The sequence below is a fragment of the Mauremys reevesii genome, linkage group 11, assembly GCF_016161935.1.
Source record: "Mauremys reevesii isolate NIE-2019 linkage group 11, ASM1616193v1, whole genome shotgun sequence".
In the NCBI taxonomy this organism is placed as follows: Eukaryota; Metazoa; Chordata; order Testudines; family Geoemydidae; genus Mauremys; species Mauremys reevesii.
In genome coordinates, this window is record NC_052633.1 from 76,067,866 (window position 1) to 76,082,480 (window position 14,615).

The 14,615-nt window shown below is 70.9% G+C and overlaps 1 protein-coding gene across 1 annotated transcript in view; it reads left to right on the forward strand.

Annotated features, from left to right (window-relative positions):
- The window catches only part of SPEG (striated muscle enriched protein kinase), a 107,872-nt gene that overhangs the window by 79,797 nt on the left and 13,460 nt on the right, over positions 1–14,615 (forward strand). Inside the window, exons 19-33 of the mRNA XM_039495073.1 lie at positions 299–411; positions 906–1,074; positions 1,247–1,337; positions 2,725–2,925; positions 3,553–3,613; positions 4,236–4,313; positions 5,253–5,419; positions 6,810–6,836; positions 7,836–7,988; positions 8,728–8,770; positions 10,109–10,177; positions 10,961–12,183; positions 12,267–13,081; positions 13,402–13,554; positions 14,290–14,406. Of these exons, the coding sequence (XP_039351007.1) occupies positions 299–411; positions 906–1,074; positions 1,247–1,337; positions 2,725–2,925; positions 3,553–3,613; positions 4,236–4,313; positions 5,253–5,419; positions 6,810–6,836; positions 7,836–7,988; positions 8,728–8,770; positions 10,109–10,177; positions 10,961–12,183; positions 12,267–13,081; positions 13,402–13,554; positions 14,290–14,406 (3,480 nt within the window). The remainder of the gene's footprint in view (positions 1–298; positions 412–905; positions 1,075–1,246; positions 1,338–2,724; positions 2,926–3,552; positions 3,614–4,235; positions 4,314–5,252; positions 5,420–6,809; positions 6,837–7,835; positions 7,989–8,727; positions 8,771–10,108; positions 10,178–10,960; positions 12,184–12,266; positions 13,082–13,401; positions 13,555–14,289; positions 14,407–14,615) is intronic.

Genomic DNA, 14,615 nt, shown 5'->3' on the forward strand with positions numbered 1-14,615 from the left:
TCCCCGCCTGGGGGCGGAGCCTGGGCACCTGCAGGCCGCACCCCTCCCCGCCTGGGGGCGGAGCCTGGGCACCTGCAGGCCACAGGCCACACCCCTCCCCGCCTGGGGGCGGAGCCTGGGCACCTGCAGGCCACAGGCCACACCCCTCCCCGCCTGGGGGCGGAGCCTGGGCACCTGCAGGCCGCAGGCCACACCCCTCCCCGCCTGGGGGCGGAGCCTGGGCACCTGCAGGCCAGGGCGCGGAGGCAGCCGCCTGCTCCTGCCTGCGCTCAGGAGTGGCACGTCTCTCGGTCCCCAGAGGCGCCGCGCTTCGAGTCCATCATGGAGGACCTGGAGGTCGGGGAGGGCGAGACGCCGCGCTTCGCCGTGGTGGTGGAGGGCAAGCCGCTGCCCGACATCATGTGGTACAAGGTGAGCCCCGGGGGGAGCCAGGGACGCCAGTCAATGGATGGGACCTACCAGTGCCCCTGATCCCAACCTGCAGCCCCCTGCCAGTCCAGCCCTGCCCTGCCCTGCCCTGCCCCCCTGCCCCTGCCCCTGCCCCTGCCCCCAAACCACAGCCCCTGCTCTCCCAGCCCTGAGCTCCCCAGCTCCGCTGCTGCCCCTCACTCCCGACCCGCAGCCCCCTGCTATCCCCACCCCGGCCCCACCCCCAGCTCTGCTGGTGCCGCTCACTCCCGACCCGCAGCCCCCTGCTGTGCCAGCCCTGCCCCCCCAAGGGAACAGGGGTCCTGGTCACCCAGGGTTCTCCAGGAGGAAGGTGGGTCCCAGGTGCTCTGGGAGGGGGCCAGGACCCCTGGCTGCCACGCCGGGTGGTTGTGTCCCTGGCATTGGGCCAATGGTTATGCGGGCCCCAGGAGTGGGTGGCTGAGCTGAGGGGTGCCTGACGCCCACACTCCCCCCAGGACGAGGCGCTGCTGGCCGAGAGCAGCCGCCTGACCTTTGTCTACGACGACAGCGAGTGCTCCCTGGTGCTGCTGGGCGCCACGGCCCGCGACAGCGGCGTCTACACCTGCACCGCCCGCAACATGGCTGGGGAGGTGTCCTGCAAAGCCGAGCTGGTGGTGCGTGCAGGTAGGGCCCTGCCAGGTCCCCCAGCCTCTCGAGCCCTGGGGCCCGGGGCCAGGCCTGGGGAGAGGGGAGCAGGCCTTGGGGACGTGCTCATTGCAATGCCAGCTAGCCCTCGCCCTGCCCTGTGCCCCGGTGTCGGCTGGGCCCTCATGCCGTGGCTCTCCTTGCCTTCCAGCCCAGCCGGAGGCCGCGGCCGCGGTGGCAGAGGAGGGGCATGCGGCCCGGCGGCTGACGGACGACTACGAGGTGCACGAGGAGATCGGGAGGTGAGGCGGGAGGGAGGCGGGTGCCTCTGGCGAGGGGCCATCCCCAGGCGATCGCACAGCAGGGCACTGACCTGCGTTGGCCTGGTGCCCGGGCTCGGCCCTGGGTCCCTGCTCCCAGGCGCTAGGGCTGGGTCTCCCGCCGGGGCAGGGGCAGGGTGTCTCAGCCCCCAGAGCAGGCTCCGTGTCCATGGCCTGGCGCCAGCTTCTCTCCTGAGCCTGGCAGTGCCCACGGGGATGGCTCTTGGCAAGCCCGGGGGGGTCAGCAGCTTGTCCCACCCACAGCGGGCGGGGCTGGGGCTCCCCTCCCTGCATCACGGGGAATCAGGCCCCATTTTGGGGGAGGGAGGAGTCAGAGGCTGCCTGTCTCAGCACCTCCCAGGCTGGCATGGGAGATTGGAGCCAGCCCCGCAGTGTGGACTGGGCAGGGGGTGGGGGTGTCCCTGCAGCTGGGGAGCTCCCCCTCCTGCCCTGCAGCCCTGGCTGCCTGGTGACCCACGGAGCGGCGACGGGGCAAAGTAAGACACGGGTACCGTGGTGCCAGCCAGCCAGTCAGAGCCAGGGGCGGTGGGAGAGCTCGAGAACTGCAGCAGCCAGCAAAGCAAACAGCTCGTTAGGGAAGGGAAGGAGAAGACAGAAAATACCATAATGCTGCTATTAAATCCACACTCCGCCCGCCCCCAAATACTGCGGCAGAGCTGGTCACCCCGGCTCTGAGAGACAGTAGAGCTGGAAACGGTGCGGAGCCGGTTCCGAGTCTGGCCCAGCTCCCACGGGAGGAGATGAAATAGCCTGGAAAGGAGCCGGCCAGGGGGATGCGCCAGGGCTGTATAGTCATGGCGGGTGTGGAGAGTGAGTCGGGACGTGTTTCTTCACACCGCGCCCAGGCAGCCTGGGGAACTCCTCGCCACAGGACGCTGTGAGAGCCAGACTGTAAAAGTCTTTGCTAAGTTCACGAAGGCTGGGTCCAGCAATGACTCTTAGCCAGGACGTTCGGGGTACAGCCCCAGGCTCTGGGTCCCTAAAGCTCCCGGTGCCAGGACCCAGGAACGGGCGACAGGCTGGATCACACGACAGTCACCCTGTTCTGTGCATTCCCTCCTGCCCCGGCCCAGCCGCTGTCAGAGGCAGGACGCTGGGCCGGCCGGATCATTGGGCTGACCCAGGGGAGCCGTTCTTAGCTTCTTTACCCACTGCTGAGAGCGGAGACCTGAGCCCCCTGCCAGTGCTCAGCCCCCGCCACGTGCTGCCCCCAGTCCCTCCCTAGACAGGTTCCCCAGGGTGTCCCAGCCTCCTGCCAGCCCCTCCATTGGTGCCCACACCACGTCCCAGGCTCCTGCCAGCCCCCCGCCGAGCCTGGCCCCCTCCTGCAGCTCCCCGTGTGTTGCAGGGGGGCCTTCTCCTACGTGCGGCGGGTGAGGGAGAAGAGCAGCGGGCTGGACTATGCAGCCAAGTTCATCCCCTGCCGGGCCAAGGCCAAGCAGTCGGCGCGCAGGGAGCTGCAGATCCTGTCCCAGCTGGACCACGAGCGCCTCGTCTGCTTCCACGACTCCTTCGAGAAGAAGAACGCCGTGATCATCGTCATGGAGCTGTATCCGCCGGGGCGTGGCCGGGGAGCAGCCCCGGGGCCTGCCTGGGTCCCCGCCTGCCACTGCTTGGTGGAAGCTCACAGCACTGCAGACCCACGTGCTGCAGTCTGAGATGGCAGTGACAGGGCGCAGCCGTGTGGGGGCGGGGAGATCACAGCCCCGGGGGCCCAGCAGGGAGCAGCACGGGGGGGCTTGCGGCACTGGGGTCCAGGCAGGGCGCAGCCGTGTGGGGGCGGGGAGATCACAGCCCCGGGGGCCCAGCAGGGAGCAGCACGGGGGGGCTTGCGGCACTGGGGTCCAGGCAGGGCGCAGCCGTGTGGGGGCGGGAGATCACAGCTGGGGCCCAGCAGGGGGGATGGGGCTTGGTGCCGGGTCCCGGCAGGGCGCAGCCGTGTGGGGGCGGGGAGATCACAGCCCCGGGGGCCCAGCAGGGAGCAGCACGGGGGGTCTTGCGGCACTGGGGTCCAGGCAGGGCGCAGCCGTGTGGGGGCGGGGAGCTCACAGTGCTGGGGCCGGGCTGTGGGGGGATGGGGCTCGCGGTGCCGGGTCCCGGCAGGGCGCAGCCATGTGGGGGGGCGCGTGGTGTCAGGTCCTGGCAGGCTGGGGCCGTTCTCCTTGACGGGCCCCAGCTGCACGGAGGAGGAGCTGCTGGACAGGATGGCGAGGAAGCCCTCGGTGTGCGAGTGGGAGGTGAGTGCCGGGCCGGCAGCCGCCTGCAGAGCCCTCACCCTCCGCCTGGTTCCACCTGCTGGTCACCTCGGGAACTGCAGGGGCGGGGACCTCGGACCAACCCCGGGGGTGTCACGGCGTGGGGGGGTCAGGGCCCCGCCCCCACGTCCTGCGATTCCCCGGGGCTCTCAGCCAGGCAGGGACACAGGAGGGTTATTCGCCGACAGGGACAGTCCCAGGCAGGGCTTGTGGGTACAGCCAGGACCCCCCAGCCGGGTCCCTCTGGGGGGCGGGGAGCTCAGACCCCAGACCTGGGGTTCCCTGGCTCCTCCCAGCCAGCCCAGAACTGAACCCCCCCACGCAGCCGACTCACCCCCCCCCCCCGGCTCCTCCTCTCCCTTTGTCCAGGCCAAGGTGTCACCTGGCCCCACCCCCTCCTGGCTCAGCTCCCCAAAGTCACCCCCTGCTCTCCCCTCCCCCAGGCAGGCAGCGCCAGTAAAGCTAGAGACATCCCCAGGTCAGCCACCCCCCCCCTCCCGGTGTCACACCGGGGCAGTAACCTGGGTCCCGTCCTCTGCCCGTGGGGGGCTGCTCAGGGGGCCTCCTGCCTGGACACTGCCACCACCGGCCTTGTCTCCTGCAGGTTCGCTCCTACATGCGGCAGCTGCTTGAGGGGCTTCGCTACCTGCATCGCTGCAGCATCCTGCACCTGGACGTGAAGGTGAGCGCGGGGCAGAGCTCCCCCCCAGCGAGCGCGGGGCAGAGCTCCCCCCCAGGCTCCCCGCTGCGGTGCCCTGCTGGGCCAGTGCTTCTCTTTGCTTGGGCTCCCCCACGGCACCTGGACTGGGGGCTCCATCCCCTGCCCTCACCCAGCTCTTGCATGTCACGGCTTTGCTGCCGTGGAGTCCCAGGGCCCTGTGCCCCCCATGATACCATCCCCAGCTGGGCCCTTGCCCTGCCCTGTGGCCCCCCCGGTATCGGCTGGGCCCTCACCCGGCCCTGTGCCCCCCCCCCGGTATCGGCTGGGCCCTCGCCCTGCCCTGTGCCCCCCCCGGTATTGGCTGGGCCCTTGCCCTGCCCTGCCCTGGGCCCCCCCCCCGGTATCGGCTGGGCCCTGCCCTGCCCTGCCCTGGGCCCCCCCCCGGTATCGGCTGGGCCCTGCCCTGCCCTGCCCTGTGCCCCCCCCGGTATCGGCTGGGCCCTTGCCCTGCCCTGCCCTGTGCCCCCGGTATCGGCTGGGCCCTTGCCCTGCCTGCCCTGTGCCCCCGGTATCGCCTGGGCCTCGCCCTGCCCTGCCCTGTGCCCCCGGTATTGGCTGGGCCCTCGCCCTGCCCTGCCCTGTGCCCCCGGTATCGGCTGGGCCCTCGCCCTGCCCTGCCCTGTGCCCCCGGTATCGGCTGGGCCTCGCCCTGCCCTGCCCTGTGGCCCCGGTATCGGCTGGGCCTCGCCCTGCCCTGCCCTGTGCCCCCGGTATCGGCTGGGCCTCGCCCTGCCCTGCCCTGTGCCCCCCCCCGGTATCGGCTGGGCCCTCGCCCTGCCCTGTGCCCCCCCCCGGTATCGGCTGGGCCCTCGCCCTGCCCTGCCCTGTGGCCCCCCCGGTATCGGCTGGGCCCTCGCCCGGGCCGTCTCCCTCTGACCCGTGTCCCCCGCTCTCCCGCAGCCGGAGAACCTGCTGATGGCCGGCAGCGACCAGGTGCGGCTCTGCGACTTTGGCAACGCTCAGTGGCTGGCGCCGGAGGGGGCCCAGTACTGCAAGTACGGCACCCCCGAGTTCGTGGGCCCGGAGATCGTCAGCCAGAGCCCCGTGTCCATCGTCACCGACGTCTGGTAACGGCCCCTGCCGCCCCCGGGGACCCCGGCTGTCCTGATGGGACCCTGCCTGGGAGGCGGGTGGGTGCAGGATGCCCACAGGAGGGGCTGGGGTGAGGTCGGTGGCCCCACACCGCCAGGAAACACAGAGGGGAACCCCGGGGGGCTGGGGCGTGGCGGGGGGCAGGCCCTGGAGTGAGTCCGGGACCCCTTGTTATACAGACAACACGACACAGGATCTTTTCAGGGGGCAAGACAAAGAGGCCACATTTATTATGATAACAGTGTGATTTGTGACCAATAACTGATACCTTAATCCTCACACACACACATTATACCTAATACCTATACACACATACACACACGCACACACACACACCCACTCACACCCACGCACACACACACGTTCTGCAGCTGCTGCATAGTTACCACTCCTGGGCATAGCTTGAGATCGTGGCTTGAGTTTGCAGCTTGGGTTCGTAGCTTGTGGCGGTAACTGGCCAGGAAAGCCGGGCACAAGGACGAGCTGGGTCTCTGCTGGGCCGGCACCGATGCCCTTCCATGTTGGCAGCAGAACGTTACCCTCCAAAGTCTCCCATCTCACCCAGCCTTTTTGTAGGCTTCAGTCTGAATCCAGAGTCTCTAGGTCTTGCTGTGTCCCGCTGCCTCTGGGTTTGGCGATTGATCACCCGTCAGTTGCAGGCCTGACTGTCAGCCTGGGACCTGGCTTTGATCTTCCTTCTATTGCACCTTTTCTTTTTAGGGTGGACTCTGCTTACTTTGTTAGGGCTCTTGTCTGCAGCTTCAGCCGGTGGGGTTTGAACTCTATTTCATCAGGACAGGCTGGGGCTGGAGGTTGATTCCATCATCCATACATGCCTCAGTCACACATCTAAACTAAACTAATAAGATTACAGCAGGGTTTGCAAAACTGAAGGTTGGAGGAAGCTTTTGCAAAATGGAGTGAGCGTTTTAAAATGGGGGTTGAATTACACGGTGGCAAACAGGGACCAGAAGGTACAATATAGACAAGTGTAGTGAATGGTGACCAGAAGTTACGCTGCTGAAACAGGGCAAGTCTCAGTGATTTAAGCCGGAATTGGACTGAGAGTGAAACGCACAAGGGCAGCTGGCTGAGCAGCTCTGGCTCTTAACAAGCATCTTCAGTGTCAATTAGCCAGTTCTCGGGGTAACCGGCTTGATGAATGAAGGTTGTTTCATTCGTAAAACTTTACTTATGAAGTTACATTAATAAAGTGAACAATTAAAAACAATTTAATGTATCAGTTCTACACCCTCCCCTGCTGCACTTGTGCCAGGTGCCCCCCCGGCCTGGGCTGGGGGGCTGGGGGCCTCGGGCTCCTGGGCTGGCGCCCGCTGGCCTGTAACCGTCGCCTTCTCTCCGCAGGCCCGTGGGAGTCATCGCCTACCTATGGTGAGGGCCCCTGCCCCCCGGCCGCCCCTGCAGCGCCCCTGCCAAGCGCCCCACACCGTTCCCATGGAAACAGGCCACGGCAAAGGAAGCAGCCCCTGGCTGGGCCAGGGGCCTGTGGGGGGCCCCCCCATATCAGCCATCCCCGTCCCACTGCCCCCAGCCTCCCTCCCTTCCCCCCCCAGCCGGCCCCATTCCCAGCTGGCCCCAATCCCTCCCTTCCTCGCAGCCCGTCCCACTGCCCCAGCCTCCTCCTTCCCCAGCCGGCCCCATTCCCCAGCCGGCCCCCAATCCTCCCTTCCCTCACAGCCCGTCCCACTGCCCCCAGCCTCCTCCCTCCCCAGCCGGCCCCATTCCCAGCCGACCCCAATCCCTCCCTTCCTCGCAGCCCGTCCCACTGCCCCCAGCCTCCTCCCTCCCCAGCCGGCCCCCAATCCTCCCCTTCCTCGCAGCCCGTCCCACTGCCCCCAGCCTCCCTCCTCCCTCCCCAGCCAGCCCCAATCCCTCCCTTCCCTCGCAGCCCGTCCCACTGCCCCCAGCCTCCCTCCCTTCCCCCCCCAGCCGGCCCCATTCCCCAGCCGGCCCCCAATCCCTCCCTTCCCTCACAGCCCGTCCCACTGCCCCCAGCCTCCTCCCTCCCCCCAGCCGGCCCCAGTCCCTCCCGGGCACAAGCTGGCTCTGGGCAAGGGCCACGCCTGGTGCAGGCACCCGGCCTGTTGGTGGTGGTGTCTTGCCTTCCCGTGTGCGCCACTGCCTGCCCTGCCCGCGGCCCGACTCCCCTCCCCACGGGGCGCCCGGGACCGACTCCTCTCCCTCCCCGCAGGGCCCGACTCCCCTCCCGCAGGGCCAACTCCCCTCCCTCTCCCCATGGGGCCCGACTCTCCCCTCTCTCCCCCCCATGGGGCCCGACTGCCCCTTCCCTCCCCCGCCATGGGGCCCGACTCCCCCTCCCCCGCGGGGCGCTGGGCCGGCTGGCGTCACCCTGGCTCTCCTTGCCGGCAGCCTGACGGGGATCTCCCCGTTTGTGGGCGAGAACGACAAGACGACGCTGCTGAACATCCGCAACTCCAACGTGGCCTTCGAGGAGAGCATGTTCCTGGGGCTGACGCGGGAGGCCAAGGGCTTCCTCATCAAAGTGCTGGTGAACGACCGGCTGTGAGTACCCCGGGGCCTGGGCCCCCCCCCCGCCTGGGGCCATTGCCCCCCCGGGCCTGGGCTGTGGGCCCCACCCTCCGTGGGCCACCCCCCCCCCCCGCGCCTGGGCTGTGGGCCCCACCTCCTGGGCCATCCCCGCGCCTGGGCGGTGGGCCCCACCCTCCCTGGGCAAAGCGTTACGACCATTCCCAGTTCATCCCACCAGCCCCGCGTGGGAGCTGGGGCCTGAGATCCCTGGGCTGTGGCTTGGAGCAGTGACAGAGCCTGGGGCTCAGCCCACGTCCCTGCCCAGGCCTTGGTGCCCCAGTGGGGGGCCCGTGGGTGCCCGCTGGGCCCTGCCACACCCCCCAGGGCTGGTCCCACCCGTCCCCCAGGCTGCTCAGGTCTCCCTCCTGCCACCGCCGGGCTGGGAGTGATGGGGAACGTCTGGGAGCACCCCATGCCAGGGTCCCCCGTGCCCGGTGCTGGAGCTGGGCAGGGAGCACCATAGGCCAACTCCCCCGGTGCTCAGGGACCAGAACTGCCCCAGGCTGCCCCCGCATCCAGAGGGAGATGCCCCCCCTGCCAGGCAGCGTGCCAGGCAGTGCCATGGTGCTCTGGACAGATCCCCTGATTGTGCCAGGGGCCTGATGCCAACCCCATTGCCAGGCCTGGCCCTGCTCCCCCTGGCAGCCGCGTCGGCGCTGAGCCGTGGGGGGGACTCGCCCCGGGTCTGACCAAGGCCCTGCCCTGTTTGCAGGAGACCCAACGCGGAGCAGACGCTGGAGCACCCCTGGTTTAAGGTGAGTGGTCGGCTGGGTCCAGCCCAGGCAGGGACCTCGCATCTGGGGGGCGGCGACGGGCAGGGTGGGGGGGCGGACCAGGGGGGGGCATCAGTGGGCAGGAGGGGGTCTGGCAGGGGTTGTTGGCGGACGGGCCCATCGGGCGCTGGCGGGCAGGAGGGGGTGGCCCAGTGGGCTGGGGGTCGGAGGGCAGGAAGGGAGGCAGCCTGGTGGGGGGTGTTGGCAGGCAGGGAGGGGCCGCCCATTGTGTGGGGGCGTTGGGCAGGAGGGGGCCGCCCATTGGGGGTGCGTGGGGGGTGCGTTGGCAGGAGGGGGCCGCCCATTGTGTGTGGGGATGCGTTGGCAGGAGGGGGCCGCCCATTGTGTGTGGGGTGCGTTGGCGGGCAGGAGGGGCCGCCCATTGTGTGTGGGGGTGCGTGGCGGGCAGGGAGGGGCCGCCCATTGTGTGGGGTGCGTTGGCAGGCAGGAGGGGGCCGCCCATTGTGTGTGTGTGGGGCGTTGGCAGGAGGGGCCGCCCATTGTGTGGGCGGGAGGCGTTGGTGGGCAGGAGGGGCCAGCCCATTGTGTGTGGGGCGTTGGTGGGCAGGAGGGGGCCGCCCATTGTGTGTGGGGGTGTTGGCAGGGAGGGGGCCGCCCATTGTGGGGGCCTTGGCGGGCAGGAGGGGCTGGCCCATTGTGTGTGGGGTTGGTGGGCAGGGAGGGGCCGCCCATTGTTTGTGTGGGGGCGTTGGGCAGGAGGGGGCCGCCCATTGGGTGTGTGTGGGGGGCGTTGGCAGGAGGGGCCGCCCATTGGGGGTGTGTGTGGGGGTGTTGGCGGGCAGGAGGGGCCGCCCATTGGGGTGTGTGGGGGGCGTTGGCAGGGAGGGGCCGCCCATTGGGGTGTGTGGGTGGGGGCGTTGGCAGGAGGGGGCCGCCCATTGGGGGTGTGTGTGGGGCGTTATGGCAGGAGGGGCCGCCCATTGGGGGTGTGTGGGGCGTTGGCGGGCAGGAGGGGCCGCCCATTGGGGGTGTGTGGGGCGTTGGCAGGGAGGGGACGCCCATTGGGGGTGTATGTCGGGGTGTGTTGGCGGGCAGGAGGGGCCGCCCATTGGGGGTGGGGCGTTATGGGCAGGAGGGGCCGCCCATTGTGGCGGGGGCCTTGGTGGGCAGGGAGGGGCTGGCCCATTGTGTGTGGGGGGGGTTGGCGGGCAGGGAGGGGGCTGGCCCATTGTGTGTGGGGGGGGTTGGCGGGCAGGGAGGGGGTCGGCCCATTGGGGGTGTGTGTCGGGGGGCGTTGGCGGGCAGGGAGGGGGTGGAGGCAGCCGGCAGCCCCCAGATGCTCCTCTCCGCTCTCCGCAGACCTTGGCCAAGGGGAAATCCATCAGCACCGACCACCTGAAGCTCTTCCTCTGCCGCAGGAGGTGGCAGGTAAAGGCAGGGGCGGCCGGGGCCCAGGGAGGGCTGGGAGCAGCTGATGCTGCCATGGGGCGGAGATGGAGCGAGTGGGGGTGACGCCCCCAGTGCAGAGGCCTGTGCTCCTGTGGGGGGTGCATGGAGCCTGGCTGGGCCCCTGTGTGGGGAGCAGAGAGGGGGTGGGGGGCTCCCGCGCCAGGCCCAGCGAGATCAGTGGGGAGCAGTTCGTCCCGGTGCTTTCCCACGGCCCCCAGAGCCTGTGGCAGGGCCGGGAACTGAACCTCAGGCCAGCCCCACCCCGAACCACCGGCCCACACGTCCCAGGGACTGTGGGGTGGGGGGTGCTTGAGGCAAAGCCCCTGCCACCCCCTCTGGCAGCTCAGGGGCCTCCGGTCCCGCTGCACAGCTCCCTGCAACCCCCTGCCCAGTTCTTCCCTTCCCCCCACGGCTCCCCCCAACCCCCTGCCCGATTCGCCCCTTCCCCACGGCCCCCAACCCCTGCCCGATTCTCCCTTCCCCACGGCTCCCTGCAAGGGGCTCCCCTTCCCCCACGGCTCCCCCAACCCCTGCCCAATCCCCCTTCCCCACAGCTCCCAACCCCTGCCCGATTCTCCCTTCCCCACGGCCCCAACCCCTGCCCGATTCTCCCTTCCCCACGGCTCCCTGCAAGGGGCTCCCCTTCCCCACGGCTCCCCAACCCCTGCCCGATTCTCCCTTCCCCACGGCTCCCAACCCAACCGCCCCCCCGGCCCTGCAGGCCCCAGTGCAGCTTCTGACCGATCTGCCCCCCGCCCGCAGCGCTCTCAGATCAGCTACAAAGGCAGCCTGGTGCTGAGAGCCATCCCGGAGCTGCTGGAGGACACGTCCAGCCACCTCTCCATCGCCCTGCCCCGGCACCTCAAGGACTCGCCCGCCCTCTCCTCCTCCTCGGACTCGGAGGAGCTGGACGAGCTGCCCCTGCTGCCCATGCCCCACCAGGTGGAGTTCTCCGGCTCCCGCGTCTCCCTCAACGAGCTCCCCACGGACGAGGAAGCCCTGGGCCAGGCCGAGGGGGCGCTGGAGGAGGTCCCCGTGCAGTGGCAGGCGGAGGTGCCAGGCCCGGGGAAGGGGCCCGCGGCGGCGGAGGGGCCTGGCTCCGCACATGAGGACTCCGCCGAGGCCCAGTCGCGGCCCGGGTGCCCCCGGCAGGCCCTGCAGAAGGGCTCCAGCCTGGAGTTCCCGGAGGGGGGGCGCCCGCCTGGCCGGAAGGGTGAGCTGCGGCGGGGCAGCTCTGCGGACAGCGCCCTCCTGCTGGGCCTGCCGGCGGGCGAGGAGCCCCCCCCGGCGCTGAAGAAGGCGGCGTCCATGGAGCTGCCGCGCCGGAGCCCCAGCCCGGGGGGGGCGCATCGCAGGCAGGCCGAGGAGGAGCGCGCCCAGCGCCTGGAGCTCGTGCGCCAGCGCCTGCTGCGGGACGGCCCCATGGAGCCCAGGGTCAGCGGCCTGCGGGGGCCGCTCCTGGAGACCCTGGAGAAGAAGGTGCGGCCCCCCCGGCCCGCAAAGCAGCCGCCCCCGGGGGCCAGGCTGGTGCGGGCGGCCTCCAGCGAGGCGGCCCCGCAGCACCCGCCCCCAGCGCCGCGCCTGCTGCAGAAGAGCAGCTCCTTCAGCCAGGGCGACCTGGAGCCGGTGCTGGTGCACCGCCGCTCGGGCGCCCCGCTCGAGATCCCCGGGACGCGCCTGGAAAGCCAGCGGCTCCAGGAGTCCCCCTCGCTCTCCGCCCTGACGGAGTCCCGGCCCCCGACCCCGCGGGAAAGTTCCTCCCCTGAGCAGGGCCCTGTGCCGGGGGGCGCGGCCGGGCCCAGAGCCAGCTTGGCAGCTGTGGGCAAGAAGCCTCAAGAAAAGCCTCTGCCGCGGCCTGCAGCTGCCCCGGTCCCCCTGCAGGCAGCTCCCAAGCCCAGAGCAGCCCTGCCCGAGCCCCCTGCCCCGGACTCCAGGGCCCCCAAACCCTCCTCCTACGCACAGGTGAGCCAGACCATCCAGCTCCCGCGCGCCCAGCCCCCGCTGCCCGCCCGGAGCCGCGCCCCGCGCCCCAGCCCCGCTGCCCGCCCGAGCCGCGCCCGCGCCCCAGCCCCCGCTGCCCGCCCGAGCCGCGCCCGCGCCCCAGCCCCGCGGCCCGCCCGGAGGCGGCGCCGTCGCGCTCCAGCAGCGCCCTGCCCATCAAGGACATCGACTCGGAGGAAGTCTTCGAGGCCAAGTTCAAGCGGGGCCGGGAGTCGTCGCTCAGCCGCGGCCTGAAGCTCCTCGGCAGGCCCCACTCGGCGGAGCGGCGCCCGGCCAGCCCGCTGGCGCGGGAGGAGGGGATGTACCGGCCCGGCCCGGCCGGGGCACCGCTGCAGCTCGCCAAGGGCCCGGCCCAGAGGGCCCAGTCGGTGCAGGAGCTGCGTGAGCCGGAGGAGGCCAGCTTCATCCGCAGGATGTCCCAGCGCCTGTGGCGCACGCCGCCCATGGAGCGCAAGCAGCCCCCGGAGCAGGAGTCGGGCCGCGAGCCCCCGAGCCGGGGCCGCCGTCTCTCCTGGAGCCTGGGGCTGGGCAGCTCCAAGGACAAGCGGGACTCGGCGAGCCTGAAATCGGAGCCAGGCCGGAGCCAGGCCGGGTCGGAGCCCCCCGGCAGGGAGCCCGGCGAGTCGCCCGTCGTAGCCATGAGGCGGAAGATCAGCTCCACCATGGAGCGCCTCTCCCAGCGCCTGCGCAGCCCCTCGGCCGACAGCGGGGAGGCGGAGGGGCCCGGGGAGCGGAGCCCGCTGCGGAGGTCCAACTCGGAGGGGGAGAACCTGCGCAAGATGGGGATCCCGCAGAACCAGCTGGCGGCACAGTCAGCCCTGGCGCCCTCCGCCGAGTCCTTCCAGTCGCAGAGCAGCACCCGCTCGGAGGCGGGTGCCAGAGGTGAGCGGGGACGGGCCCCTGGGGCTGTGCCTGCTGGGGCCCGCGCCGGCCCTGGGGCAAAGCCAAAACTGCCCTGCCTGGCTCCCAGCCCAGACCCCTGCCCACCCCTGCCTGGCGGAGCTGGGCCCCGGGGAGCAGCACCCCCCACTCTCCAGCCTGCAGCCAGAGCCCCTCTCTGGGCCCGCTGGGAGCGTGGGCGGTGGGGGGAAGAGGGGAGCCCCTGGCAGGGCTTGTCCCGACACATGGCCCCCACCCGGTGGCACCGCGGGCAGCTCCTGGGTGAGGTGTAGTCAGCCTGGCCCCGGCCCCTCTCCCCGCAGCTCCCAGCGAGGGCCAGAGACGCTCCCGGTGGGACCGCTGGGGCCTGTCCCGCGCCAGGAGGGACAAGGCGGCCTCGCAGCCCAGCATCCCGGCCAGCCTGCGGCAGGAGGACGGCACCATTGTGGGCAGGCAGTACGTGCGCAACGAATCGGGTAGGTCCGGCTGTGCCCGTGTCCTGCGCCGGGCGGGGAGCCCCCGGCAGAGGGGGTTGGGGGGTGGCTCAGGATCATGGGGGGAGGTGTGGGGAGAGGCCATTTGGGGGGGCTGCAGCTGGCTGGGACAGGTGGCTGGGGAGCACGTGTGGGGAGGAGAAGGGGGCAGAGCCCCCCAGCCCCCCGGCCGGGAGGAGCCCTGCAGCCCAGCGGAGCCGGGAAACCGAGCCTGCAAAGACGCCGTGTGGGCTGCCGTGCACCCGACGCCCCCGCACTCCGGAGGACAGTGCCCGAGGCAGCGCCGGGCAGCGCCGGGCACAGGGTGCTGGGCTCATGGTGCCCCGCTCTGAGCAGCCTCCCCCTCGCCCCGGGCAGGGACCGGCCCTGGGCAGCTCCCCACAGCAGGGCAGGCCCTGCGGCACCCGGCCCTGGGTGCTCCGTGTCCCGCTGCCATCACACGAAGGGGCAGGGGCAGGGGAGGGGGCCAGGCCGGGGACTGGGGGGTACTTAACGAGGAGCAGCCGATCTGTGCTCTGGGGGTCCCACACTTATCCCCTCCCCCTGGCCAGTCGTCGGAGCAGGGCTCTGCCCCTCCAGGGCCAGCAATGGGGGTGGGAGAGACGCTGAGCCAGGGGCCCAGCTGGGAGCCCCACATGCTCCTTCTGGGGGCTGTGCTCACTGGGAACCCCCATTCCACCCTCACTCACACCTGCCGTGTCCCCTCTGCTCCCCCAGACTTCCCCCCCGTTTTCCACATCAAGCTGAAGGACCAGGTGCTGCTGGAGGGCGACCCGGCAACCCTGTTCTGCCTGCCAGCTGCCAGCCCGTCCCCCAAAATCCTCTGGATGAAGGGTAGGTCTGGGATCTGCTGCCCGGGGGCCCAGGGCTGAGGACTCTGCGTGTGGGACTGGTGCCGGGGGCTCTGTGCCCGCAGGACCGGTGCCGGGGGCTCTGTGCCCGCAGGACCGGTGCCCGGGGGCTCTGTGCCCGCAGGACCGGTGCCCGGGGGCCCAGGGCTGGGGGCTCTGTGCCCGCAGGACTGGTGTCTGGGGGCTCTGTGC